Here is a 14,679-nt window from a genome sequence, read left to right on the forward strand (position 1 = left end):
TTAGTACTGTGCGGTCACTGTTCTGCCATGTGGAACAAAGTGGCAAACAATGACACCCCTGACGTCATACGCGATGATCGCCATCAATTTGACTGGGGAAGGATTCTGACGGACCCTCTGCCTCCTTGGTGATCCAGCATGTCGCCACTCCTGACTGACGTTTCAGTTCTGGTTCGTATGCCCTGGCACAAAATCCATCGATGGCGATTATCCGTGACAAGAATTGATCGCCGTCCTGTTGCCAGCGTGCAAGGTGGTCGGAGCATATTGCATAGCGCACCCACTTTTGAACTTCCGTCAGTGCATGCGGTACCCACTGCGATGCGATTTTGCGCAGTTGCAGCTCATTACGCAATTTCCTGTGGATGGTGCGTTTCTCGGTGCCACTTGCCCTCTCTAACTCCAGTAGCGTCCATCGTCTGTCTTCATTCAGGAGCTGCTCGATGACGGCTCGTGCCACGTCGGTCCGCACACTGACAGGTCGTCCCGAACGTTGCTCATCACTGATTGACACACGTCCTTACAGAAACCTCCCTACCCACCGTGCTACTGTACGATATGGTAGGGCATTATTTCCAAGGGCTTCCACTAATTAACTGTGACATTCCATCGCATTTCTCCCTCGGACAACGGCTGTTTTGATGTAAGCGCGCTGCTCAACACGGGTTACTTCCATCTCGCAGGACACTCACCAACTGACTGATTTCACAGCCCTCGCTGCGCTACTACCAGCTATCACAGAGCCAACTGTTGTTCTGCATACACACTATGCCTGCAGAACTTCCACACGACACATATACGTTTGTGATCCGTTCACATATCTACAAGGAAAAAAAAATAGTTGCCATGACTTTTGCTCCAATCCTCGTATGTTAGGGTGTGAAAGACAGAACATAGCGTTCAGTTTGGAATTCACAAGCGTTCGTCGTTCGTGTCAGAGAATAATGACGGTGTAAATTTACATTCAGGTTTGATACAATTTTTAATACATAATAATCTGAAACTGCCTGCTGTCATTTCTTGATGGATACAGTACTTTTGCATCCATCTCTTGGCACAGGCCAGAGTAAAGTGTAGCTTCCACCGAAGTCCCAGTCAACACCCATGGCTGTGACAATATGGAAGCTGCTGGGATATGGGTAGTTCTGAGTACTGACATTCAGAGCATGACGAGTGCATCTGAGTGTTATGAAAGGTGTTGCTCATAGGGTCAGTCGTGCTGCAATAGTACTTTCTGGCCCAGTGGGGAAAGCAATGGCAAACTATCTCACTCCTCATCTTGCCTAGTACGCCTCATTTTGGTGCTACCATTGGTTTTTGGGGTTTCCTTATAACCGCATAACCCTTGATGGTGCTATTTGAGGATCCAACCAGCCTCTGGGCTGATGACCTAACAATAATCTGAAAACTACCGAGCAGGCGTCTGGTTGAAAGGCCATACTTTTTCTTTTTAGAATTGCATGGCTTTTAGTGCCGGGAGTGTCCGAGGACATTTTCGGCTCGCCTGGTGCAGGTGTTTCTATTTGACGGTCATGGGCGACCTTCGCATCTGTGTGAGATGATGATAATGAAGTTATGATGTGATGATAGCGTCTAATTAAGTCGGGAGAGGGTGAAACACGGTATCGGCACATAGTCTGCTCTTGTCAGTAGTCCGCATTTATTTGCGAAAATGGGAAGAAAGTTGCGTTTAGAGCAACTATATTTTATTTTATTTTATTTTATTTTATTTTATTTTATTTTATTCTTTTTTTTTTGCATGAAAAATAATGTTATTATAAATACGAACCGGCTCGTCGCGGTCGTGCGGAGTTTATTAGGAGATTCCGCGGACAATTGCCCCTTTCCAGAACTTCAATAAGTTTGAATACGTTTGAGACTCTGTTTCAGTGCTAAACCAGAAACACACGCTAAAACGTACAGCGTTAATAGCAGGAAAATTAGGCGAAATTGTCGCAGAACTTCAGCGTTCATCACGAAAAGCAATACCGAATAGCTCAGCAAGTTGGGGTTTCAGTGACTTCTGCAAATACAGCAACAATGTTAACACTCAAGCCTTACAAATGCATACGTGTTCAAAATTTAAAATCAGCTGACCTCGCAACACTTGTGCGTTTTTGCGAATGGCTTCTGTCATCAGTCAATCGAAATGTGTATAGCCGGTGCACTGTCTGTTTAGCTGTGTAAGGATGACATTTCCAGCATTTGCTACAAGGTAAGAGTTTCGTTTAGTTTCTTATATAATATATGAAGATTTAGAGATTTAAGAAGTGAAGACAGGCCGGCCTTAGTGGTAGTGGTGATTGTTGTTTTAAGAGTAAGTACATCTAGGCAACCACAGCCTTGGCTCAACCGCGTGCGAGAAGTCAGGTTTTATATGGAGAACGCTGTATAATTCTTAAAACCTTGAACTAAGAAACAGAGAGGCAGCTTGAAATTGTACCGTTCATAAATACCACGTCACACTGGCTTAAAAATGACAATCTTTTCGCTATAGTCACACTTACAGTGTTATTCTGGACATGGTTCAATCAATCACTACTGATCTGCATTTAGGGCAGTCGCCAAGGTGGCAGATTCCGTATCTGTTGTTTTCCTAGCCTGTTCTTTTAATGTAGTTGCTAAATTGTTCAGGTATTCGGGTATAATCACGTGCACTTCCGATTCTTCCGTCGGTAATTTAGGTCGTTGAAGTCTCATACGCGTAGTAAGCATATTCTAATTAATGAGAATGACGTCTGTGTTATTTAAGATAGAGAAGTCAGCAGCAAAAACCTCAAGATGCTTTGCTTGGCAGTTCGATTAATTGCTTATCCGCCTTGTGTTTCAAACGGTTACTAACCTTCTGCCTTAGCATGGAATGGACCTTCTCGAGTCCATGATGGTGAGAAATGTTCTGTGTACGAGTGATACCTGTTGTTTTTTGTTTGTTATTAATGATATTTGTTCGTGGCGTCGACCTCTAGAGATCTTCTGCCACTACTTGCACCATATGATATGAACCTGGAATTGCGGAAGTGTAGAGTGTTGAATGACCGAGCTCGATAGCTGCAGTAGCTTAAGTGCCGCCAGTGTCCAGTATTCGGGAGATAGTGGGTTCGAGCCCCACTGTTTCCCATGAAAGATGACAGGGAAAACCGGAGTACCCGGAGAAAAACCTGTCCCGCTACCGCTTTGTTCAGCACAAATCTCACATGGAGTGACTGCCTCTTTTAATATGAATCAAAGGAACAGTGGAGGATTCGACAAATGAAAGGGAAGGGCCATGAAGGGCTCTTCAGGGCTCCCAAACCTGATGCCGACAGAAGAGAGCAAGCGTTGACCAACATGAGGTTGACCGGGCGAGTTGGCCGTGCGGTTAGGGGCGCGCAGCTGTGAGCTCGCATCCGGGAGTTAGTGGGTTCGAACCCCACTGTCGGCAGCCCTGAAGATGATTTTCTGTAGTTTCCCATTTTTACACCAGGCTGTACCTTAATTAAGGCCACGGCCGCTTTCTTCCCATTCCTGTCCCATTGTCGCCATAAGACCTATGTGTCGGTGCGACGTACAGCAAATAGCAAAAAAAAAAAAAGAAAAGTTGGACACGAAAGATGAAAGAGAGGAGCATGTTACAAGTAAGTGGAAGCAATGTCAGATTTCGACTGGATACCTCATGGGCGCCAGCCCGCTCTCCCTAGATCAGAGCATCTGGAGTTTTCCTCCTCATTTGTATTATTGAAGGTATGTAAATATAGAGTCACTGTATTTATGGCCACTTACCAATTTCTTTTCTAAACTACTCCGCTCCCTGTTCTCGTTTACAGTAATTTCCATTTTATCAGCGGGCATGGTTACTTTTACTTATCTTCTTTGGTACCGGTAGGTCTAGAAATAGTCATCTGGAAAATATGTGTTATGTACACGAGTCAGGCAGCCGCATTGTTTCGCCCAAGAAAGAAAGAAAAATAAAGACAGATGACTACAATAAGTGAATATTTCCACCTGTTTTTTTTTTTAAATGTTGGTGACACGTAGCCGCTAGGAAAAAGAAATCTTCTGTTGTCTGTCGAAAGTTGATATTCCCAGGTCTACTTCTCAGTTGTCTTACTGAAAACATGTTTACTCTCACTTGTCCAGCCTGTATGTGTTACCATCGTGCAGCTCAGTATCAAGTTTCATGTTGATCGTTTTAGTGGTAACCTCAGCTTCATACAGTTATTAGTAATTAGCCTAAATGATTTAAATATAATAATAATAATAATAATAATAATAATAATAATAATAATAATAATAATAATAATAATAATAATAATGGTATTTGGTTTACATCCCACTAACTACTTTTACGGTTTTCGGAGACGCCGAGGTGCCGGAATTTAGTCTAGTAGGAGTTCTTTTACGTGCCAGTAAATATACCGACACGAGGCTGGCGTATTTAAGCACCTTCAAATACCATCGGACTGAGCCAGGATTGAACCTGCCAAGTTTGGGTCAGGGGCCAGTGCCTCAACCGCCTGAGCCACTCAGCCCAGCATGAATTAAAGAGGAAAATATACTGTAGATAGGTAAATTGGTATGTAAAAGAGGATTTTTTGTTGACAAATCACTAAATCAGGCACCGAGTCGGGTGGTACAAGTCGTGTAGCTGTAACCTTGCATTCGGTAGGTGGTGGGTTTGAGCTTCACCGTCGGCAGTCCTGAAGATGGATTTCCGTGGTTTGCCACTTATACATCAAGAGAATAATAGAGCAAAGCAAAAGAAAGTAATCTTTGCAGGGGTGAAAAGTAAAGGCTTCCACTATCCGTAATCTCGGCACTTGGTGGGTTAGAGTGGTCAGTTCTACGCCCGGCCGCCTTTGGCCCAGGAATTAACCTGGTACTCACTTTGGTGTAGGCTGAGTGAACCTCAGGACCATATGCACCTCTGGAAGTGGAAATATCGTTGTTTTTTTTTTAATCGACTTCTTGACGGGTAGGCGAACACTAGAGCTGTACTATGAATAAAACTAAGGCCGATACTTCATAGTATTGCGCTATCCCATTGGCGCTAAAATTTTACCTATGTTTGTGTGACTATACGTAGGAAAAAGGTGAAGTCCTTAGAAACGCAGTAGTGCCGAATTTTCCAATTGAAAGAATCTCATGTTCGTGAAAGTAAGTCTACCGAAGCAGACTTCTCACATTCAAACACTCTTAAATGCCGATAGACCAAGACTTAAAGTAGTTCTTTGAGATCGGAAGACGGGAATAAGGGACTTCAGTAACTTGAGAGAGTCTGAATACAATTCCATAATTTTATCATGTGTGTTAGTGAGTGTTTAGTAATCTTGTGCCCGCGGCTAACAGAAGAGAACCTGTTGTTCCAAGGACGGTTCACATTCTGTAACATCGTACCTCTGTGCGGCCAAGCTGCCAACAGCGAATTGTAATTTTACTACGTACTGTCGAACTACGTCCTTTGACGTTAGGAAAAATAACTCTATACTGTACAGAAACATATTGGAATAAGCTTACACAAGAAAGAATGTAGCAGTTATTTCCATCTTCGACAGCAGGTTGCTGCCTTTGTATCACTGTATGTGCATGTGCATCTTCCTTCATGACGCGTGATTAAATTATAGCTACAATCTGGCAACTCTGTACTTTATGTTACTGTACATTTTTCGGATGTGAAAACTAATCGATAGTGCATCTTAATAGGCCTACATTACGAGCCAAAAAACGACTCCTAAGAACTTGCTGTCTTCATCAGCTGATCGACAGCATATTTAAACATAGTCACCATACTCCCTTTAGGACTCTCAGCTGGGGGCTAAGTGGAATGGTGACTAGGAGAGTTTCTAACTAATTCTGTCATGTCTTCTACGTATTTGTGCCAATGTCCTCACTTTATCATTCCTTCTGATCTCTCTCGGTCAACTATTGTTCTCTTCTGAATCCGACAATATTACGTTCGTGAGATCATTCATTTTCAAGCTTTTCAAAGAGACCTGCCCTTCCTTTCAATGATACTTTCATACCTCCTCTTTCTCTAATGATTAACTATCATCTCGTCATAACTTACCTTAAAACAATGACCACGATCTTGTGCCGTATTATCCTGGTATCAATACTCTTTATCGCAATACAGTTCTCCGTCAGGAAGTTGAAGAATGCAGAAACGAATTTCCACTTGGGAAGCTGAACATGGTCTAGGTTTCACTCAGCCTTCGCTAGAAATGAGTTAGGTACCACTGGTCTGATTCGGCATTGAATCCAAACCTAAGCTCAAAAAGCCAGGACTATCGTAAAACATGGCCTCCTTATTTAATCTCACTTCGTTTGCTTGTGCTTGATATGACAGCTATTTATACGTCGTATGACACAGTATATATGTTGATATTTTAAAACAATATTAATGTGAAAACTTTCTTTTCTACAATTGGCTTTGCGTCGCACCGACACGTATTATGGCGACGAAGGGATAGAAAAGGCCTAGGACTGGGAAGGAAGAGGCCGTGGCCTTAATTAAGGTACAGTCCCAGCATTTGCCTGGTGTGAAAATGGGAAACCGCGGAAAACTATTTTCAGGGCTGCCGACAGTGGCGTTCGAACCCACTATCTCCCGGATGCAAGCCTACAGCCGCGTGCCCCTAACCGCACGGCCAACTCGCCCGGTAAAAAAATAATTCTTAGCAGACAAAGTAGGAGTGCCGAAAGTTGAAGAGCTAAAAGGCGCGGAAAGGTTTCAAATTGTGAGTCTTCGATAGCTCTATCTTTCTTTTTTTAAAATTGTAAATCACTAAATGCAGTTCCGGAAAAACAGCCTAAAATAGCTTCTTTCTTGACTTGTTTTCTTTTTGATTCAAATCCTAGCCACCGGGCGAGTTGGCCGTGCGCGTAGAGGCGCGCGGCTGTGAGCTTGCATCCGGGAGATAGTAGGTTCGAATCCCACTATCGGCAGCCCTGAAAATGGTTTTCCGTGGTTTCCCATTTTCACACCAGGCAAATGCTGGGGCTGTATCTTAATTAAAGCCACGGCCGCTTCCTTCCAACTCCTAGGCCTTTCCTATCCCATCGTCGCCATAAGACCTATCTGTGTCGGTGCGACGTAAAGCCCCTAGCAAAAAAAAAAAAAGCAAATCCTAGCCAAATTAACTTATTTGCATAATTATCTCTGTAATGTGTTCCTTGGTTCAATACCCTTGGTCATTTTTTATTTTTTGAAAAATGTCCACACCGAATGTAAGGGCTTAAGTGAAACTCTGCATTAACTCACATTAGCGCTCGTAGTGGTAGAAAAAGGCAAACTACTAATCGAATCGACCGGATAACGATGATTAAGAACAGAATTGTAATTTTTAGGAATAAATAAAGAATATATTCTGATCTTTATTATATTGTATTTACTTAAAATACGTAGCTCATATCCCTAGGACGTTTTTGACATTGAGTTGCTTGCCTCAAGGGCTAGAACTGTGGATGTGTTTTTACAATTTCCTTTACGTTGCACCAACACGGGTAGGTTTTGTGGCGACGATAGAATAGGAAAGGGCTAGGAGTGGGTAGGAAGCGGCCGTGGCCGTAATTCAGGTACGCCGGGCTGAGTGGCTCAGACGGTTGAGGCACTGGCCTTCTGACCCCAACTTGGCAGGTTCGATCCTGGCTCAGTCCGGTGATATTTGAAGGTGCTCAGATATGTCAGCCTCGTGTCGGTAGATTTACTGGTACGTAAAAGAACTCCTGCGGGACAAAATTCCGGCACCTCGGCATCTCCAAAAAACCGTAAAAGTAGTTAGTGGGACGTAAAGCAAGTAGCATTATTATAATAATTAAGGTACATTCCCAGCACTTGCCTGGTGTGAAAATAGGAAACCATGGGAAACCATCTTTAGGGCTGCCGACAGCGGGCTTCAAACCCACTATCTCCCGAATGTAAACTAATAGCTATTGACCCAAACCGCGCAGCCACTCGTTTGGTTTATGTATCTTCGCACAAAACCAACTGCGCTTAATGTTGCCATTACTTTGTATTATCAATACTGGTAGAATTATGACATCTTAACCCATAACGTACTAAAAAGTTCTTTCGAATAAATACGCCAGAAGTAAAGGAATTATGACAACAGCATTTGCGGACGGCAGTCACCTTAAGACACCTTTCTCGAGTGCATTTTTGGAACTGCTGATCCTTTCCGTGATTTTTATGATTCTTTTCATTAAGCATAAAGCAACCTCGAAGTCACATAATATATTGTGATGGTGATTTAGCAAAGTTTCAGAACTCTAATGGGGGAGATGTGAAAACGACTGCGGACATTAGTTCAGATAGACTTCACGTTTCAAAATGCAACCTAGGTGATTGGAAAAATGCTATTGAAAATGCACAACCTGTTTCCAGTCATTCGACCGGGTCAGGACTGGAATGAATGAAGCCCCCATCTAGCGGCGAGGATAGGAAATATGCCGTCTGCCGAAGCCTGTCGCACTCCTCTGGGGCAATGATTAATTAAATGAAATGATATTGGAGAGTGTTGCCGGAATGAAAGATGACAGGGAAAACCGAAATACCTGGAGAAAACCTGCCCTGCCTCCGCTTTGTCCAGCACAAATCTCACATGGAGTGACCGAGATTTGAACCACGGTATTCAGCGGTGAGAGGCCGGCGCGCTGCCGCCTGAGCCACGGAGGCTTCTGATAAATGCTATTATCTTCTCAAAAATATTCCTAACTCTGTTGAAATTATCTGAAGTGTTTCTATACGAGAGCTTAGACATTATCGAAGGACGGTAAGAAACACACAATTGTTTAGTGTCAGTGGCAATTGTAGTATTTCAAATACTTGATAGGAAACAGTACCATATAGTGACTGTGTTTCGTTCACCTATGAGCGCGTCCTTCAGAGCAAAGAGTTATGTTATCTGCCATCAGTACTACTTCTGACACTTGAGAGAAAATGGAATCGTGTTTCATGGGCATTACGCGAAGCAGGTTGATGCCTTTATATCACTGTATGTGCATCTTCCTTTATGACGCGTGATTTAATAAATTACTAGCAGTTTCCCGATGGCTCCGCCCGCAATGTACGAAGTGTGGTGTTGTTCGTTACTATCCTCACGGATGTATTTGCAAAGTTTCGAGTTAATGAAATAAAGCACATGATCTGCTGTGGTAATAGAATGTAATAGTATGTCAACAAAACACTTGAAAATACATCGCACAAAGAAATTGAATTAAACGTTCCTTGGAACAACACTATGCGCCGAACTGTTAAAAAGTCCTTCAAAGGACTTGTCATGGAGACAAATGTACTCATAAATTTTCTCAAATCTACCAATTTAAGTAGGTATTACCTCAAAAGAAAGCGCTTGATCCACTGAGTGTTTTTAGACCAAAATGAACTGCGTACCTTAATTAGAACGAAAGATATGATTGCTTCAATGAAACAAAATGTTGAAGAAATGAGACGTCAAATTGAATGTGCACTCATAACTTTCCTCAGAATTAACCAATTTGAATGGTTAAGAGTTGAAATGAAAGAGCTTGATCCACTGAGTGTTCTTAGGTGAAAAAGAACTCCGTACCTCAATTAGAACCAAAGATATGATTGCTTCAAAGAGACAAGAAATTCAAAAAATCGAATAATTTGGGGAAGGCGGAAGTTAAGTGATTTATAGTACCTGATGAAAAATATGTGCATGAATGCCTTTCAGTTAAAAAAGAATGAAGGAAATCGACCGGATAGAATGGCCGGACTGACTGACTTTAGTTTTCATAAAATTAATATATAGATTTGAACTTAATATGTATATCGTTAATAACGTCCCTCTCCGCTACTGCCATTCTTGATGGATGCTATACTTCTGCATCTGTCTCTAGGCACAGGCTAGAGCAAAATGTAGCTTCCACCGAAGTCCCAGTCTCATCCATGGCTGTGACAATGTGGAAGCTGATGAGGTATGGGTGGTGCTGAGTAACGACATTCGGAGCACGACCAGTGCGTCTGATCGTTATGAAAGGTGTTGCCCATAGAGTCAGGCGTGCTGCAATAGCACTTTCTGCTCGAATGAGGAAAGCAATCGAAAACTACTTCACTCCTCAACTTGCCTAGTGAGTCTCACATTGACGTCGCCGCCACTTGTTGCGGTTTTCCTGTAACCGCATAACCTTGGGTGGTACTATTTGAGGATACAACCACCTTCTGGGCTGATGACCTAGCAGACACAAACAACGTCCCTCCAATTGCTTTAGATTTAGAGACATCAGTGTGCCGAAATTTTGCCCTGAAGAGGGTTCCTTAACGTAGTAGTAAATCAAGTGGCACCGGGCGAGTTGGCCGTGCGGTTAGGGGCGCGCAGCTGTGAGCTTGCCTCCGGGAGATAGTGGATTCGAGCCTCTCTGTCGGCAGCCCTGAAAATGGTTTTTGCGTGGTTTTCCATTTTCACACCAGGCAAATGCTGGGGCTGTACCTTAATTTAGGCCACAGTCGCTTCCTTCTCACTACTAGCCCTTTCCTATACCACCATCGCCATAAGACCTATCTGTGTCGTTGCGACGTAAAGCATATTGTTAAAATGAAAATCAAGTGCCATTGGTCTCAAACATTTATTCTTAGATGTTGACCAATTGAGTCGGAATTCGATCATACGATCTAGAACATAGAAGGCGATCACATCAGTCAACTCGTCAACTTCAATTCGGTATCCTAGACAGCTTGAGACAGAAAGAGAGACTGAGGAAGAAGACTGGAAGACTGGAACGTTGGTTGCCACTGAGATTCGTATCCCCTCAAGTTAGAAAATGTACAGATTAGTTTCATTTGAATACACTTGGTGCTGAGTGCGAGTGCGCATTGAATAGTTTGGACGTAGGAAACGTGTTTTTTTGGGGTGATGATCATTAGACAAACACAAAAGTTTAATAATCGAAATGGTTCGTAGACAACACGTGTGACGGCAGTATTCAGTATATCAGTAAAGAGGAAGAACCATTGTACCTAGAAACAAGAGTCTGACTACGGTATGATGTACCGAGCTCGATAGCTGCAGTCGCTTAAGTGCGGCCAGTATCCAGTATTCGGAAGATAGTAGGTTCGAACCCCACTATCGGCAGCCCTGAAAATAGTTTTCCGTGGTTTCCCATTTTCACACCAGGCAAATGCTGGGGCTGTACCTTAATTAAGGCCACGGCCGCTTCCTTCCCATTCCTAGCCCTTTCCTGTCCCATCGTCGCCGTAAGACTTATCTGTGTCGGTGCGACGTAAAGCAACTAGCAAAAAAAAAAAACGGTATGATGTTGTCCGGTGATGCAATAGCTCTGCCATTTTGAGGTACAAAAGTCGCCATGCCACATGGCTTACAATTAGTGTGGCTCTGGACTGCGCGGTAGCACGTCTTGCAAGGTGTCATTTGATTCGTGTCCAGCTCCAGAAGAAGAAGAAGAAGAAGAAGAAGAAAACGATAAATTCAGTACAGTCCAGTCCAGTATATTTTTCTCGTCTTCTTCAATCTTCCTTAAGAAGTAGAAGAATATAACGAAGAAGAAGAAGAAGAAGAGGAAAGAGAATTTTAAGACCCTCCTGTATCTTTTTCTCTTCTTGTCCTTCAGTCTTCCTTGAGAAGAAGGAGAAGAAGAATATAACGAAAACGAGGAGGAAAGATAATTTTAAGATCTTGAGCCGCGAGATTTATTTCTTGGATCGGAGTGCCAACTGGGCCACTTTAGGTAAGCAGAACTGACGCTGTGGGATGAACCGAACGCAGAGTTAAGGCGGCCCGAATTGACGCTCTTGGGAAACCATGAAAGGCATACACGTTGGGACCCGAAAGGTGGTGAACTATGCCTGGCCAGGACGAAGTCAGGGGAAAACCTGATGGAGGTCCGAAGCGAATCTATCGTGCAAATCGATCGTCGGAGCTGGGTATAGGGACGAAAGGCTAATAGAACCGTCTAGTAGCTGGTTCCCTCCGAAGTTCCCCTCAGGAAAACTGGTGCTCGAACAAGTCTCATCCGGTCAAGCGAATGATTAGATGCCTTGGTGCCGAAACGACCTCAACCTATTTTCAAACATTTTTGAAGCCTTAGCGTGCTGACCTTTGGTTACAGGGTCACCGGGTTCGACTCCGGGCAGGGTCGGAAATTTTAACCATAATTCTGCTGGCACGGGGGCTGGTTGTATGCGTCATCATCACCATCATACCATCCTCATCACGACGCGCAGGTCGCCTACGGGAGTCAAATCAAAAGACCTGCATCTAGCAAGCCGAACTTGTCCTCGGATACTCCCGGCATTACAAACCATACGCCATTTATTTTTTTTAAATTTGATTCGTCTTTATTGAGTTCTGCAAGTAGGCCTATACCGCAAAACGAATTCACATTGTGAACATTTGAGAAAATTCTGGACGTCAGAGGTAAACTATCGTAAATGACACTTGACTTAACTTTACTGGAGAGCAGAAAGGAGGAGAATAGGTATGAGGTTATCCACCTTTCATTAAACTGCAAGTAAAATGACTAAGAGGTTTTATACCATTTCACTATTTAAGGGACCGTTTTCAACCCAACCAGGGATCATCTTAGCCTTAGAACATAATTCTAAACATCCGCAAGTCATACAATGTCCTTGCCGATTTTAGGTAATTTGATTTTTAGGCTTAAAAATAGTACTGGTTGGGTTGAAATCGGTCCCTTAAATAGTGAAATGGTCTAAAAACTCTTAGTCATTTTACTTGTAATGTATTGGAAGGTGGATAACCTCATACCTATTCTCCTGATTATATTTCAGTACGGATGAAACATGAAGTTCTTAACTTATGAGCAGAAAGAAGCTGCTAAGGCGCATATTTTGCTATCTTCAAGGCAGATCGAGTTGACAGTTCTGACCATGTAAATTATCGCAAGAACCAGTGCAATAAGGAGTGTGGCGGACGGCGTGAAGTTGAACTGTTATAAATGGTCACTTCGCATTGTTTATCACTGGTTTCTTCTTGTACATAGTCTGCTATAATATCATATAGCTTATCTTCATTCCTGAGAAACATACAATAGGGTACCCATAAGAAGACTCGACTAAAACTATTCAAATGCGATAAAAAAAACCTCAAAATCGTCGTTTTTGCGTTTACGATAGCTTGCCTCTGACGTCCAGCATTGCGGTGCGAAAAAAAACTTTTTTTCACAAAATCTCGGGATAAATGGTCGATAAAAGGCTCCAAAATGATCGAAAAATCATTTGAGAGGCCAGAATGGCTTGGCAGAAAGTTCAAAATCACGAGTGCCGAGCGTCAAAAGGCTTATCGAGAGTGTCTCAAAGAAGGCGGCCAAGCATCATTCCGCGTTGCTGGAGCCCAAGCCGAGCACATCTACTCTCCCAGATTTGTTTAGGATTAAGGAATAAAATGTCAAACAAAAAACAAAATCCCATGGCGCAACAGCCCCGAAGGGCCATGGCCTACCAAGCGACCGCTACTCATCCCCGAAGGCCTGCAGATTATGAGGTGTTGTGTGGTCAGTACGACGAATCCTGTCGGACGTTATTCTTGGCTTTGTCCGGCTCCATGGCTAAATGCTTAACGTGCTGGCCTTTGGTCACAGGGGACCCGGGTTCGATTCCCGGCAGGGTAGGGAATTTTAACCATCATTGGTTAATTTTGCTGGCAAGGTGACTGGGTGTATGTGTCGTCTTCATCATCATTTCATCCTCATCATGACGCGCAGGTCGCCTATGGGAGTCAAATCCAAAGACCTGCATCTGGCGAGCGGAACTTGTCTTCGGACACTCCCGGCACTAAAAGCCATACGCCATTTAATTTTTTCGTGGCTTTCTAGACCGGGGCCGCTATCTCACCGTCAGATAGCTCCTCAATTATAATCACGTAGGCTGAGTCGACCTCAAACCACCCCTCAGATCCAGGCAAAAAACCCTGACCTGGCCGGGAATTGAACCTGGGGCCTTCGGGTAAGACGCAGGCACGCTACACCTACACCGCGCAGGTCGGCCAATAAAATGTCAACAATAAATTGTTATCATCATCATCGCCACCATCATTTGCCTGGTGTGAAAATACGGCAAAAACATTTCAAACCCAGAATGACTTCGATACTTTAAGATATTTCGCCAATACCTGTCATACCGTACGTATTCTACGGTGGTCGTGATCCCGACGAAGGACCGTTCGAATGGGCTTAACTTGTAATAATAATGAACACGTTATATTTATAAAAACAATTGAGCTCGTGAAGAATGTAGAAACTACCGTGGGCGGGGGATTTGTTAACGAACTAGAACAGCCCTCGCTGAAGTATAACATTTTCTCGTGAGTGAATCAGCAGTGACATCCGCTTATATGCATAGGCGTAGGCCTAATTGGAGTCTCCATGAACAGTGTTGCCAACTTAGAGGATTTTCCGCTAAATTTGGCGGAATTAGAAGACTGTCGGCGGAGAAATATATCATTTAGCGGACAGCTGATTTTTTGGCGGAATTCTAGATTTATTATAGCGGAATTTAGCGTTTGATCCATTTTAATTTTTTTCAATTTGTACTCCAGTCTGTCTCCTAGCTATTCCGTATTTCTTGTCATGAGCTAGTAGTCACATAAGGAAAACATGTTATTTGGATTTGATGTTACGGGATCATGGTATTATAAATTTGTAATGCGTGGGGAATGGTTACTTTTCTTTTAGTTGACGAATGACGACAGACTACTTTTCTCTTAG

At 43.2% G+C, this 14,679-nt stretch overlaps 1 protein-coding gene across 4 annotated transcripts in view; it reads left to right on the forward strand.

The window, feature by feature from the left end:
• emp (epithelial membrane protein) overlaps positions 1 to 14,679 on the forward strand; it is a 577,758-nt gene that overhangs the window by 503,056 nt on the left and 60,023 nt on the right. The window contains exon 1 of one of the 4 annotated variants that reach the window (XM_068230212.1): positions 2,165 to 2,215. The exons of the other annotated variants lie outside the window; for them this stretch is intronic. Within the exon in view, the coding sequence (XP_068086313.1) occupies positions 2,190 to 2,215 (26 nt within the window). The 5' untranslated portion in view covers positions 2,165 to 2,189. Of the gene's footprint in view, positions 1 to 2,164; positions 2,216 to 14,679 lie in introns of those variants that run through there. 4 annotated transcript variants of the gene reach the window in all.

The sequence above is a fragment of the Anabrus simplex genome, chromosome 1, assembly GCF_040414725.1.
Source record: "Anabrus simplex isolate iqAnaSimp1 chromosome 1, ASM4041472v1, whole genome shotgun sequence".
NCBI lineage: Eukaryota > Metazoa > Arthropoda > Insecta > Orthoptera > Tettigoniidae > Anabrus > Anabrus simplex.